At 37.6% G+C, this 15464-nt stretch overlaps 1 protein-coding gene across 5 annotated transcripts in view; it reads left to right on the top strand.

Moving 5' to 3' along the window:
• The window catches only part of Nubpl (NUBP iron-sulfur cluster assembly factor, mitochondrial), a 266538-nt gene that overhangs the window by 108103 nt on the left and 142971 nt on the right, over positions 1-15464 (top strand). For all 5 annotated transcript variants that reach the window (XM_074068202.1, XM_074068201.1, XM_074068200.1 and 2 more), the window contains 2 exons: positions 2184-2223; positions 2312-2402. In XM_074068202.1, the coding sequence (XP_073924303.1) occupies positions 2184-2223; positions 2312-2402 (131 nt within the window). The remainder of the gene's footprint in view (positions 1-2183; positions 2224-2311; positions 2403-15464) is intronic.

Raw genomic sequence — 15464 nt, 5'->3', positions numbered from 1 at the left:
TGGCGGCATTATTTATGCAGATCTCTGGGGTGAGCTTAGCACTCACCTGGCCCTGCAGGCTTTGATTACTCGGAGTTCTCCTGTGTGGGAGCCTCTGCTACAAGCTTTCCCCTTTCCAAGCACTGGGAAAGGTAACACTGCACCTGCGTTGTCAGGCCTGGTCCGTGTCTTCCCAAGCCTTCTGGGTGCGGGCGAGTGGCGGCCTGGGGGCCCTCCTGGTTTCTCCATTTAATGTGATGTGGAGATTCTCTGCACCTGCAGGAAGTGTGGAGGGGTCAAAGTTATGCCTCTTCTCAATGATTATGCCTGCAAAGTGTGTCTCCATCGTCTCTCCAAGATTTCACTCTAGGAGGCTCGCTCTCTGCTTCCTCCCTCTAGCCGCCATCTTGGAATCCTCAGTATTTAAGGGAAATTGCGGCTTCCTGGAGCATGCACGGATTCCGGCACAGCAGAGCTGTGCCAGCTTCCACTCCCGCTCTCCGCGGTCCGCTAAGGGAAAGCCGGGAGCTAGCTGGGGTCTGCTTGGCCGGGACTAGCCGCCTCCGCAGATTTCCTGGCAAGAAAGAAACTCTGGCCAAGACTTCACTTCTCAACCGCCCCTGCTGCCTTCAGTTTCACTCTCTTTGTACAGGAGAAAAAAATCTGAAGACTATGAAGTGAAATCTGAATTTAAGAGTACTGTTAGCTTTTTATAATTTTGACCTGAACTTGCTGCTCAGTACTAGTCCATATCACATAAATTAAGAAGTCTCCTGCTGTAGAGAAGTAGGATATAGAAACAAGAGTGAACAGTCATGTGTTTGCATGAGCAGTATCATAAAAGAAACTTTATTTACAGTAACCATTTGTTGGCTCTATAAAGTATATTTTCTTTTTCTCTTTTTTGTACTTGACCATGAGGAGTAGATTGTTTTTGTCTTGAAATTAAGTGCAATTTCTTGTCTTAGATTTCAAAATAGAGTTTTCAGCTTTTTGGATTTTCATAGTTTCCAATCTTTAAGTAAAGAACAATGAGCCAGGTGTGGTAGCTGATGCTGTTATCTGAGGTGCTCAGGAAGTAGAGATCCAGTAGATTACCATTGGAGGCCAGCCCGGCAAAACCAATAACAAGTTAGTGAAATACCATTTCAGCGAAATAAGCTGGGTGTGGTGATGCATGTCTGTAGTCCCAGCTAGGCGAGAGGTGAAGGTAAGATGGGCAAACCCTCCTTTTCTCTCCCCAACCAATGCAAGACCCTATCCAAAAAATAACTAAAGCCAACAAAGGACTGGAGGCATACATGGCTCAAGTGATAGAATGCCTGTCTAACATGCCAGAGGACCTGAGTTTAAACCCAGTACTGTCAGAAATAAATAAATATAAATAGAATTAGTGACACTCTAGTGTAGGGAGAACTGATTAGATGTGTGTGTCAAATATACATGTACACATGCAAATATCAGAAAAGCATATGGTCCGTGTTATATATTTATATATCCATATGAGTAAAATTAGTGGAAAAAATTATTTATTGAGGATATATTTTTGGAAACATACTCTGAAATTATAGATGAATGTTTTAAAAATCTATCTATAGAGAGGTTTTAATTTTTCATTTTTTTTGTGACTGGGTCTTGCTATGTAGCCCAGACTGGCCTTGAATTCTTCTGCCTCAGCTTCCTAATTTCTGAGATTACAAGAATATACTACCACTCCAGCCTTCTGTTGAGAATATTAACAGTGTGCTTGATATGGTGCTTAAATGGTGGCAAATTGAGGTAAATTAGTCAGAAATTAAATTACAGCATTTTGAACAGCCTAGTATGTTTCTGATTTGACACTGTTTGAAGAAGAGGTTGTAGTTGAACAAGAAAAGTGGAAAAGTGGAGATACTAACCAAAGGGCTTATTTAGACAGGATGGATAAGTTACAATGATCTATTGCCCAGCATGGTGGCTATTGTTAATAATTCATTATTGTGTATTTCAAAATTGCTAAAAATACATTTAAATGTTCTTACCTCACATAAAGGGTAAGTATATGAGGTAATGGTATGCTAATTAGCTTCATTTAACCATTCCACAGTGTAAACATGTGTATATAATTTTGTCAATAAAGAATAATAATTTTTTTAAAGTGTAAAAATGTCAGTATTTTTATGTACAATGCTTTACTTTTCTAAAAGAAAGATTTTCTTTTTCAGACAACCTAATGAGGCCTCTTTTGAATTATGGTATTGCTTGGTGAGTATGTTCTTTTAATTTTGCATTATTTTTCAAACTAATATCCACTAACTTCTACAAATGCATTGTTTTCGGGTTGCCGTTGCAGTATGTCTATGGGATTTCTGGTTGAGGAGACTGCACCAGTGGTTTGGAGAGGCCTTATGGTAATGTCTGCCATTGAGAGACTGTTGAGGCAGGTAAGAAAATTGCATTAATTGCCATTTTATTTTGGCAAGGCTATGGTCATTGAACGTAGTCAGGTTCGAGATGCTTCATGAAGAAATGCAGCTGATGAGTGGGGGAATCATGGGTAATGTGGCACCTAGTGAGTTATGTGGTGCCACGACCAAGTTTCACCATCTCATGATTTCCTTCTTTCCATTGCTTAAGAGTTCTAAAAACTCTTTCATTTTATCTTGTTTTGTTGCTTGTTGAACCTAGTAAGAGCAAAGGTACCTTCTTTAGATTTGATTAATCTCATTGTAGTCAATATTGACAGAAAAAAGTATAATTTTGTTTTACTTCAAGTTATATAGTTGCATGTGTAATGTCTGTTAAATCAAACTTATCCTTAAGAAAGGAAGAGAACATTTGATTAATTTATGTATCAGTTGGACTATATTTTATTTATAGTTTGCTTAGAGTAAATTTTACTTTTTTCAGAGATATGAATTTGTAATTATGTTTCAGGTAAAAATTAAGTATTGAGGGAAATTTGTGTTTACTCCATCAATTTATAATTGCCCCTTCTTTGTTGAGATTCTTCTTAGGGTCTGGAGCCATGCTATAGCTTGACTTTTTTTTTTTTTTTGCGAACTCAGAGCCTTTTGCATGTTAAGCAAGCACTCAACCACTTAACTACATCCCCAGCCCCTCAGGTTGACATTTCTAATGGTGCATATTCCTATATTAATTTTGAGATGCATATGTAACAGGTAAACTATGTTATGAATTCTGAGATTCTTTTTTTCTTCATTGTGTAGCCCAGACTAGCACAAACTTGGTTGTATCTCAGGTTGGCTTCAAATCTTGAACCCAATGCCTGGGATTGGAGAGTTCTGGGATTGATTATAGATATGTGCCATCACACCTGGTTTGAAACTCCTGTTTTCTTTTTTTTTAAGCTATAATATCCTGCCTTTTTAATACTTCTGCTGCTAAAGTTTGATTTTTAGACCCAGACTCCTTTTCTCCCAGTTATTTAAGTCTCTTGTCTGCATTTCCTCCTCTTCATACTCAGACCCTGTCGGTTTTTTCAGTTATACTCTCCAAAATACCCCTTTCATCACCAGTTTCTTTGTGATTCTGACCTGTATTTGTGTGAATTAACCTAGACCTTCTTTTCTTTTCAGCTGAGTACTGTCAGAGAACATAGAATAATCCTGTTAATTGTATTATACATTTTTATATTCAAATTTAGCTATACTCTCAGATATTTCAATCATTTGATTTTACTCATTGTTCTTCCAAACATTTATCAAAAGCTTAGCCTAAAAAAATATTTTAGAGAATTTGGGAATCTGGCTAAAGACCAAGTAGAGATTTGGTGAAAACATGCCCTCTGACAAATAAATTGTTATGAGAGTCAAAGTTTAGTCCAATGAGTGTTTTTTTTTTTAAGTTAAAACAGGTGAATAAAACTCACACCACAGTGAATTGCAAGGGATAGCTGATTCAGTGCCTAATCTAAAAAATGACTATAACATATACGGTATACAAATCATAAATGCACATAGAGGTATATTACCTAAAGTGGAAACATTTCATTTAGGGCAGGATAAATGGTAGCCTAGAAGCTTCTCTAATGTCCCTTTTAGTAACTATTTATTTATTTTTGGAGAAGATAAATACTGTGGTCAGCCTGCTATCTCAAACTAGGAGTTGGAACCAATATTGTTTAGTTTCTCCCCTATCAAACTTTTAATGGTATGACAGATATTAAGCATATAGTTCAATGAATTTTGATAAATATATAAACAAGTACATTCATATAAATATACATACCATACCTCAGCCAAAATAGAGGAAATTTCCATTCCCCTAGAGAATTTTCTTTGACCTGTTCCTATTCAGTGCAATACCCATATGCAATTCCTATTGTGATTTCTTATGACCATTTTATGAATTTTAAATGTTCTTTTTTTTTAAAGACAGGTTGTTGCTATGTAGCCTACACTGTCTAGAAGGTGCTGTGTAGCTCAGGCTGACCTAAAATTCGCAATCTTCCTGTTTCCACCTCCGTGGAGCTGGGATTATAGGTGTGTACTGCACACCACACCTAGGGTACATTTATTTATTTGTTTGTTTTTGGTGGTAGTAGGAATCGAACTCAGGGCCTTGTGATTGCTAAGCAAGCATTCTACTACTTGAACCATGACCCCAATCCTTTTGCTTTTAATGTGGTTTTCAAGATAAGGTCTTGAGTTTTTAAACAGGCCAGTCTTGGACCAAGATCCTCCTACCTGTGTCTCTCAAGTAAGCCTGGGAAATTATAAGCCTGTGCCACTATGACTGGCTGGTTCTAGTCCAAATCCATGAAATCATAAGAAAGGTAGCCTTTCATATCTGGTTTTATTTTTACTTATCATTATTAATTTTCAGAACAATGAACTTCATTGTGATGTTTTCATTCTTGTATATTATTATTTTGATCATATTCCCCCATCATGTACTTTTGCATCTTTCCCCTTCAGTTGGTCTCTCTTTTCCCTACAATCGACTCCCTTCTGCTTTCATGTATTTTTTTTAATCCAGATTCTACATATAAGGAAAAAATACAATATTTTTCTTTCTGATTCTGGCTTATTTATTTAACATGATGGTCTCTACTTTCTATCCATTTTCCTTCCATTCTTCTTTACCACTAAATAATATACCATTGTGTGTATTTACCATATTTTTTTAATTCATTGATGGGCAATTATGATGATTCCATAACTTGACTATTGTGAATTGTACTGCAAGAACTTGAATGTATAGGTATTTCTATTGTATGCTGACTTACATTCCTTTGGATATGTGTCCAGGAATGGTACGCAGGATCATATGGTAGTTGACTTATTGTATTTCTTCTTTTAAGAACTCTTCAGTACATAGGCACATTTATTTTTGAGATATTTATTCTTTTGGTGTTTAATATTTAGTTCTTTTTTCCACTTATTAGTGCATATTAATTGTGTAGTGTGTGACATTTGATATTTCTGTACATGCATATAATATGCTTTGATAACATTCATGCCCTGTATTACTCTTTTTGATTCCCTCTCTTCTCCTCCCCCCCTTTTGATCTTTCTTTTTAAACTTTTTAGAATGGTTTTAGGAAATAACAATTATCAACTTACATGCACCCAATGTCAGTGCACCCAACTTCATTAAACATATACTAAAGGATTAAAACCACATATAGACCCCAACACAGTTGTAGTGGGAGACGTTAATACCCCTCTATCAATAATATATAGGTCATCTAGGCAAAAAATCAACAAAGAAATCCTAGAACTAAATGGCACCATAGATCAAATGGAACTGACAGTTGTCTACAGAATATTCCATCCTGCAACTGCACAATACATAGTCTTCTCAGAAGCCCATAGAACTTTCTCCAAAATAGGTCATTTCATAGGGCACAAAACAAGTTTCAATAAATATAAGAAAATTGAAATAAACTATCTAATCACTATGCAATGAAACTAGAACTCAAGAGGATTCCAAGATGGCGACTAGAGGGAGGAAGCAGAAAGCATGCTTCCTAAAGTAAAATCTTGGAGACACGCTGTAGATATGCCTTGCAGGAAAAACCACCAAGAAGAGGCAAAACTCTGACACCTCCACACCCCCAGCCCCTGCACAGCATCCCACTCTATGTTAAATGGGGAAACCAGGAGGGCTCCTGCATCGCCAGATGCCAGCTCCTGTCCTGCTTGGGAGAAGCAGACCACCACGTGAGCTAAGCAGCACATGGTACTCCCACAAACAACTCTGGGCCAGATCAGTATAGCCCCCTGGACAGACTGACCCCTACCCAGGGAAAAAAGAGAAAAAAAACCTGAATAATAAGCAGCTGAAAAAAAAAAGACAGGTAGCAAAGAGGGCGGCACACCCTGAGCTCTGGAGACTGGGGAGGGCACTCCCCACTTGAACTATAAATAAACCAGCCGGAGAAGACAGGAGGGGAGGCCCCCGCCCAGCAACCTTGGAGAGGGAAAGGCTTGTAACAGCTGCTGTCGTATGGAAAGCATCACCAGAGTAGGGGGGAGGGATACTTCCTCACGTGAACTGTAAATAAACAAGGAGGCCAGAGAAGGCAGGAGTGGCAGCACCCATCCAGCAACCTTGGAGTGGAAAAGCTTGTAACAGTGGCTGTTGTGAGGAGGGTTCCACTGGAGAGCGGGGAAGGGGCACTACCCATGCAATCTGTAAATAAACATGCCAGCCGAGAAGGAGGGTTTAGCGCCACCTCCCCCAGTGTGCTTGCAGAAGGGAAGGCTTGTGACAGTGGCCGTAGCACCCAGGAGAACTCTAAATAAACAAAGACTTCGGGGCCAGGTGAGTGTTAAGCTCATCCCTGAGATCTGCATTCAATAAAGCCTACAGCAACAGGTGGATGACAGCAGTGGGCAGGTGAGCTGCAGCCTTAGGTAGACATTCACAAAGCTGTCTCCAGACTCTTTTTTTTCTTGTTTTCTCTTCCTTTGATGAGACAATGACAGAACTAGGACTGAATGCTGAAGGGCTAACTGAAACTGTATTGCATTTGAACTTGGGATATTTTTGTTTGTTTGTTTTTGTTTTTTTTCCCCCTTTGATGAGACAATGACAGAACTACTTCACATGCACCAACACCATGACTGGAGGCTGAAGGACAAACTCCAGAATTATTAAGACTGAAACTTTATTGAATTTGAACTTGGAGATTTTTTTTTATACTCTCTCTGTCTCGCTAATGCCTGTTTAGCTTACCGTTGATTAGTACACTATCTCTCCCTGTTTATTTCTTTGGCACTGTTTTTTTTTTTTTTTGATTGTTGTTTGTTTGTTTTTCCCTTTTTCTTTACCTTCTTTACTTTCCCTCTCCTCTCAACCTTCCATTCTAGATATCACCATTGTTATTATTACAAGCTAGAAAATACTGAATTGCACAACAGTACAGGGACAGTAACAGTAGCAAGGGCAATGATGGGAAGACAGAAAAAAGAAGGAAACCAGTTTCCCTTGAGTAATAAATTAGTACAGGAACCAGAGGGAAATGAAGAAAACAGATACTCAGATCCAGACTCCAACAAAACAAAGATAAACTATGCAAAAGAACCCAATGAAGCCAACAAGAACACTCTGATAGAAGAATTCTTGCAAGTAATCAATGAGAGTTTTATAGAGATGATGCTGGATATGGTCAACCAAAATGTACAGGAGAAATTCCAAGACAGCAAAAATAGAGAATTTGAGAAAGCACAAGAACAAATAAAAGGAACTATAGAAGCACTGGATAAACACCAAAGTGAAACAAAGAACAAGATAAATAAAGAGATAAATGAACTCAGGATGAAAATAGACAATATTAAAGAGGAACTGACTCAGGATATGGAAAACCTCAGAAAAAAAAGAACGAAACAAAATGCAAAACAAAATGGAAGGCCAATCCAGCAGAATGGAACAAGCAGAAGACAGAATCTCAGAACTCAAAGATGAAATGGTAATTAAAGGAAAAACCGAAGAATTATTAGTTCAACAACTCAAGACCTGTGAAAAGAAAATGCAGGAACTCACTGACTCCATCAAAAGACCAAACCTGAGAATCAAAGGGATTGAAAAAGCAAAAGACGTGCAAGCAAAGGGAATGCATAATATATTCAGCAAAATAATTACAGAAAATTTCCCAAATCTAGAGAAACCTTTGCCCATATAGGTACAAAAGGCATCCAGAACACCCAACAGAAGTGACCAAAATAGAAATACCCATGGCATGTTATCATTAAAACAACAAAGAGACTTGAGAAAGAATATTGAAGGCTGTAAGAGAGAAAAAACAAATAACATACAAAGGTAAACCCATCAAAATCACAGCAGACTTCTCAACAGAAACATTAAAAGCAAGAAGAGCTTGGGGTGAGGTCTTCCAGGCACTGAATGAAAATAACTTCAACCCTAGGATATTCTATCCAGCAAAACTATCATTCAAAATAGATGGAGCAATAAAAGTGTTCCATGATAAACAGAAACTAAAACAATGTATGACCACAAGCCACTGCTACAAAAGACTCTTCAAGGGATTCTGCACACAGAAAGTGAAACCCAACATAACCATGAAAGGGCAGGCAGTACCAAACCACTGGAGAAGAAAAGGCAAGAAAGTACAGAGTAACATTGATTTAGCTAAACACAATCAAACCCCCCAACAACTAAAACAACTAAATGACGGAAATCACCACATACTATCAATATTAACACTTAATGTTTGCGGACTTAATTCCCCATCGAAAGGCACCATCTGATGAACTGGAAAATCCAACAATTTGTTGCTTACAGGAGACCCATCTCATTGATAGAAATAAGCTTAGGCTTAGGATGAAAGGCTGGAAGAAGATTTACCTAGCCAATGGCCCCACAAAAACAAGCAGGAGTAGCAATACTTATCTCGGATAAAGTAGACTTCAAGCTCACATTGATCAAATGAGGTAAAGAAGGACATTCCATACTAATAAAAGGGGAAATAGACCAAAAGGAAATAACAATTATCAACCTATGTGCACCCAGTGTCAATGCTTGTGGGAGACTTTAACACTCCCATATTATCAATAGATAGGTCATCCAAACAAAAAATCAATAAAGAAATCCTAGATCTAAAACATACAGTAGATCAAATGGACCTAGTTGATGTCTATAGAACATTTTATCCAACTTCTACACAATCTACATTCTTCTCAGCAGCCCATGGAACCTTCACTAAGATAGATCATATCCTAGGGCACAAAGGAAGCCACAGCAAATATAAGAAAATAGAAATTATACCATGCATTCTGTCTGATCAAGTAATGAACCTAGAACTCAACAACAAAAATAAAGACAAAAACCATGCAAACAGATGGAAACTGAATAACTCATTGCTTAATGAACAATGGGTCATTGATGAAATAAAAGAAGAAATCAAAAGGTTCCTGGAAAGTCAATGAAAATGAAAACACATCCTACTGGATCCTATGGGACACAGCAAAGGCAGTCCTGAGAGGAAAGTTTATAGCCATGAGTGCATATATTAAAAAGACTGAAAGATCTCAAATCAATGATCTAATGATACATCTCAACTCCTAGAAAAACAAAAACAAGCAAATCCCAAGACAAATAGAAGGAGAAATAATAAAAATAAGAGCTGAAATCAACAAAATAGAAACCAAAAAAAACCATACAAAGAATTAGTGAAACAAAAAGTTGGTTCTTTGGAAAAATAAACAAGATCGACAGACCCCTGGCAAACCTGACTAAAATGAGGAGAGAAAAAACCCAAATCAGTAAAATCAGGAATGCAAAAGGGGAGATAATAACAAACTCCATGGAAGTCCAGGAAATCATCAGAGACTACTTTGAGAACCTATATTCAAATAAATTTGAAAATCTTGAAGAAATGGACAGATTTCTAGATACTTACGATCATCCAAAACTGAACCAAGAGGACATTAGTCACCTGAATAGATCTATAACACAAAATGAAATTGAAGCAGCAATCAAGAGTCTCCCAAAAAAGTACAGGAGCCGATGGATTCTCTGCTGAATTCTATCAGACCTTTAAAGAAGAACAGATACCAACCCTCCTTAAACTGTTCCACGAAATAGAAAGGGAAGGAAAACTGCCTAACACATTTTATGAAGCCAGTATTACACTTATCCCAAAACCAGGCAAAGACACCTCCAAAAAGGAGAACTATAGGCCAATCTCCTTAATGAACATTGATGTAAAAATCCTCAGTAAAATAATGGCAAACCGAATTCAACAACACATCAAAAAGATCTCTCACCACTACCAAGTAGGCTTCATCCCAGGAATGCAGTGGTGGTTCAACATACGAAAATCAATAAACATAATAAACCACATTAACAGAAGCAAAGACAAAAACCACTTGATCATCTCAATAGATGCAGAAAAAGCCTTTGATAAGATCCAACACCATTTCATGATAAAAGCTTTTAGCAAACTAGGCATAGAAGGAAAGTACCTCAACATTATAAAAGCTATATATGACATACCTACAGCCAGCATTATACTTAATGGACAAAAACCATGATCCAGTCTCAGCCTCCCAAGAAGCCATGATTATAGGTGTGAGCCACTGGTGCCCAGCTCATTAATCATTATAATCACTTTTTTGGGTTCTTTTTTCTGAGCTTTCATCTCTTTCACTTTTGTTAGAGTCCATTCTTTCCATTCTTATAGCGGTCTTTTGGAGGAGTCATACTAGGTTTTTTTTTTTGTATTTCTTGTTTTCTGCATTAGAACTTGTGCATCTGAGGCTGATTTGTTGGGAGTTTTAATCTCTTGGAGTTCTTACAATTCAAGTACTCAGTTTTCACATGGGACTGTGTGGTTGCAAGGTTGAGGTCCGTTTTTTTCATTACTGGCCTGGGGTTATAGCTCAGTAGCCACACATTCATGCACATGCTCAGGGCACCAGACCTGATTCCCAGCATCAGATACTGAAAGTTATCTTGGATCTCTTGTAGTTCCTATTGTATATGTTTGTGTTATATGAGGGTGAGACTGGTCAAAGGCCAGTTGTCCACTTCTGTGCTGCTTTCACTTTAGAAGCTTCTCTTCTTTATGTACTGGGAGCCACTGATGGCTACAAGGAACTTTGTACCCTGTGGACCAGGCAGGTTTCCACTTACTTCAGTAGCACCCCAGTTTGGACAGCAAGCAGCCAAGCCTATTGGTCTCACCTGAATGCATCTGATAGTGGGGGAAGCAAAAACAGCCCTGAGTTCTTCACTGGTGGTGGAGAACTGAGGGGCTTAGGTGCTCTGCCTGTTGGTCTCAGTGCTTCCATACTCTTTTCAACAGATTATCACTCTGTTGGTAGGAGGAAGATGGGGAAATCAAATGGTTTGCAGGACCTGTGCTCAGAGCTTTCAGTATGGCCTGGCAGCAAACAACCACAGTGAGTAGGCAGCTCCCAGAAGCCAGTCTCAGTGTTTTTGGACACTATCTTATAGTTCCTTCTACTGTGGAGAGGAAGGTGTCTGGGAAGATGCATGGTTCTCAGTACTTGTACTTAGGGCTGTCAGTACACTTGCAGCAAACATCGGAAGCTAGAAGGCAATTCCCAGCAGGCCAAGCAGTCTGGCAGTCTTGGGGTCAGGGCTCTGTTTCTGCAGTGATCCTCAGGTGATGGAACTTGCTCCTCATCAGGGAAGGCAGAACTGCCGACTATGTACCCTTTACTGCCTGAGCTTACTGCTGTTTGAACTTTTCAGTTGGGTCCCTGTTAGATCTTCTCTATCTCCATGACCACCTCTCCTGGACCTCTTCCACCCAGACACTGTGGCAGGGTGCCTCAAGATGCTTGAGCTACAACTTTTCCTTGATTTAAGTCCCCAAAGCGTCTCAGTTTCGAACAAAAGACTCTCTCTCAAAAGAGAGGGAGCTTCACTCTAGCTCTCTGTGATAAAGGGAGTGAAAAATGTCTTTCTTTTTCAATGGTAAGCCTGTCATGCTGGAGGAGTCATCAAATACCCAGACTGCTTTTAAGGCTTGGGGAAGTTTAAACCTGTTCTGCAACTAGGTTTGCCAGTTTGTGGCCACGCCCTCCTAGCTTACTTTGTGGCAGAAGCTTTGGCTTTCCCTTCCCTGTGGTAAGCCAGGGCTGTTGCTGCAGACTGTTTTCTAGTTAATTGTATTACTTTTCTGTTTCTCTGAGCTTTTCAGCTTCCTTTCCCTCTTTGGTTCTTGGTGCTAGTCCTCTCATTTTTTCTTCATAATATATTCTCTCCTTTGTTATCCTCTTATCTTTCATGGAGTCAAATGGAGAAAGCTTCTATTCCACTATTTTGCACTACTCAGTTCTAAGTTTCTGAGTGCTTTATAGCTTCTGGATATACAGTGCCTTGTCAGATGTATAGTTGGTAAGGACTTTCTCCCATTCTGTAGGCTATCTGTTTACTCTGGTGGTTGTTTCTTTTACTGTGCAGAAGCTTTTAAATTTGATGCAGTGTCATTCATCTATTCTTGCTCTTATTTTTTAAGTTTTGAGTCTTGTTCAGAAAATCATTTTCTATTCCTATGTCTTCAAGTGTTTTCCTGAAGTGGTTTAAAAGTTTCAGGTCTTACATAAAGGACTTTGATACATTTTGAATTTATTTTTGTACTGGTTGAGAGACAGGGATCTAGTTTCAGTCTTCTGCATGTGGATATCCTGTTTTTACTTCAGAAATGGAACAGGGAACAAATTTATCATGCAAAAATCAGTAGCAGGTTGGGCATGGCTCACGTTGGGCTGCCTAGTGAGCAGGAAGACAAGTTCAACCCTCAATACTGCCAAAAAGGGGAAATACAGAAAAAAAAAGAAAAATAGAGTTTTCAAATGACAGATATGCTGAGAAACAAATTAGGGAAACAATCCCATTCGCAATGGCCTCAAAAAAACAAAACAAAACAAAACAAAAACCCAAGACTAAACCTAATCAAGAAGGCAAAATACTTCTACAATGAAGAAAACTAAAATTCTGAAGAAAGAAACTTAAAGAAGATACGTGGAGATGGAAAGACCTTCCATGTTCATAGATTGGCAGAATTAATATTGAGCTAATGGCTCTACTACTGAAAACAATCTATAGATTCAGTGAAATCCTGACATCAAAATTTCAATGTCATGTTTCACAGAAACAAAAAAAATCCTAAAATTCGCATGAAAGCATAAAACCTCAACTAGTCAATGGAATCCTTAGCAAAAAGAGTAATACTGGAGGTTTCACCATACCTGACTTCAAATTATACTATGGAGCAATACCAACAAAAATAGCACATGTTATTGGTACAAACACACACATACAGACCAATGGACTGCAATAGATAGAAGACCCAGAAATAAGCCCACACAGCTACAGCCACCTGACTCTGGACAAAGGTGCTGAAAATGTATGTTGGAGAAAAGACAGTCTGTCCAACAAATGATGTTGGGAAAACTATCTGGTTTCTTTCAGTTAGCCTAAAAATTTTGAAATTCGTTTCCTTTGGAGTTGGATCCCTTTTTTCTTTTTCTTTTTGGTGGGATTGGGGTTTGAACTTGGGGCTTCATGCTTCCTATACAAACACTCTACCACTTGAGCCACTCTGTCAGCCCTATATTTTTGTGTTGGGTATTTTTGAGTTAGGGCCTCATGAATTTTTGCACAGGGCTGGCTTCGAGCCACAATCCTTCTGATCTCTGCCTCCTAAATAGCTAGGATTACAGCCATGAGCCACAAACACCCTGCTTAGCAGTCCATTTTCAGATATATGTATTTGTCCCTGTCTATGGCTGACTTATCTTTTGATGAAGTTTTAAATTTTAATGAAATGCAATTTAATTTTTCCTAATGCTTAGTGATTTTGGTTTATTTGTTTTCTGGTAATGGGACTCACCAGAAACTCAGAGCCTCACTCATGTTAGATAAGCATTCTACCAATGAACTACACCTCCAGCCATGCTTAGTTTTTTTGTATCCTCTTTAATAAATATTTGCTTACTTATTATTATGTGGTAAAGATATTCTCATTTTTTAATGTCAAATGTTTATAGTTTGGACTTGTATATATTGTATTAGATTTTTTATCTGTGAAATGAGGTAAGGATCGAGGATTATAATTTTCCATAGTTTTTCCAATTACTCTCACACCATTTGTTAGACTTAATTTTCCTCATTGAATTGATTTAATACATTAGATGAAAGTAAGTTTACTATATATGTATGGACTATATGGGCATACTCAACTGTATTCTGTTAATCTGCCTAATCTTTAGAGTAAAGTCATAGTCTTGTTAATTATGCCTTTATGGAAAGCTTAAAATCAGAAAATATGTCTTCCAACTTTGTTCTTTTTCAAGGATTGTTTTGGCTATTCTAGGTTCTTTTAAATTTCTCTGTAAGTTTATAAATAAGTTTATTATCTAAGTTCTATATTCAACTTGTCAATTTGTGCAGAAAAGCATGTCACTCTTTTTTATCAGAATTGTGTTCAAGATATAAATCCTGGCAACATTGAGTCTTCTAACCCATGACTATAGTGCATTTCCACATTTGTTCCTATTTTCCTTGGAGTAATATTAAGTACTCCATTTCTTGGAGTAATGTTTTATAGTTATTAGTTAATAGATATTGTGCTTTCTAAGATTTTATCTTTTATGTTCTTTGATATTGTAAATAGAATTGATATTTTTGTATTCAGTTTCAAATTTTTGCTGCCTGCCACACAGAAATATATTAATAATTTTCTGAATGTTAACTTTGAATTCTGTGACCTGGATTTTTTTTTTGGTGTTACTGCTGTTTGAACTCAGGGCTTTGGACTTGCTAAGTAGGCACTCTCCTATTTGCATAGACTTCCACATAGTTGATATGTAAGGTGGTGTTCATTGTCATTCAGTTCAACATGATTTCTAATTTCTTTTTCTTTCTTTTCTGGCTATACTGGAGATTGAACTCAGGGCCACTAATTTCCTTTTCTTTTATCTATGACTAGTGTGTTCAATTTCTAAACATTTGAGGATCTTATAACTTAATGACATTGATTTCTAGTGTAATTTTGTTTTGGTTAGAGAACTTATTTTGTAATATTTCAGTGTAAGAAAATTCTGAGACCTTTTGTGTATCAACGTATGATCCATCTTTGTGAGTATTCCATATGCTTTGGAAAGAATGTGTATTTTAAAGGGCTAATGTTCTGTAAGTATCACTTAGGTGAGGTTGATTGATAGTGTTCAAATCTTTTATATCTTTATTGGTTTTTGTCTGTTTATTCTATAATTTACTGAAAGAGAAGTTGTGGTTTTGCTCCATATATTTTGAAACTCTGTACACATTTACAATTATTATGTCTTCATGACATAATATGAAATGCTCCTCTGAATTTCTGGTAACTTCATATTGGGGTCTGTCTGGTGTTAATTCAGAAGTACTTTATGCATGCATACAGTTCCCATGCAGTATCTCCTTTTGTTCTTTTACTTTAAACCTTTAATTTTATTGTATTAAAATGGGTCTCGTGTACATTTAGTTGTATCTTCTTATTTTTC

This window comes from Castor canadensis, chromosome 3 (assembly GCF_047511655.1).
Source record: "Castor canadensis chromosome 3, mCasCan1.hap1v2, whole genome shotgun sequence".
Taxonomy (NCBI): Eukaryota; Metazoa; Chordata; class Mammalia; order Rodentia; family Castoridae; genus Castor; species Castor canadensis.
This window is presented reverse-complemented; position numbering and strand designations above follow the sequence as displayed.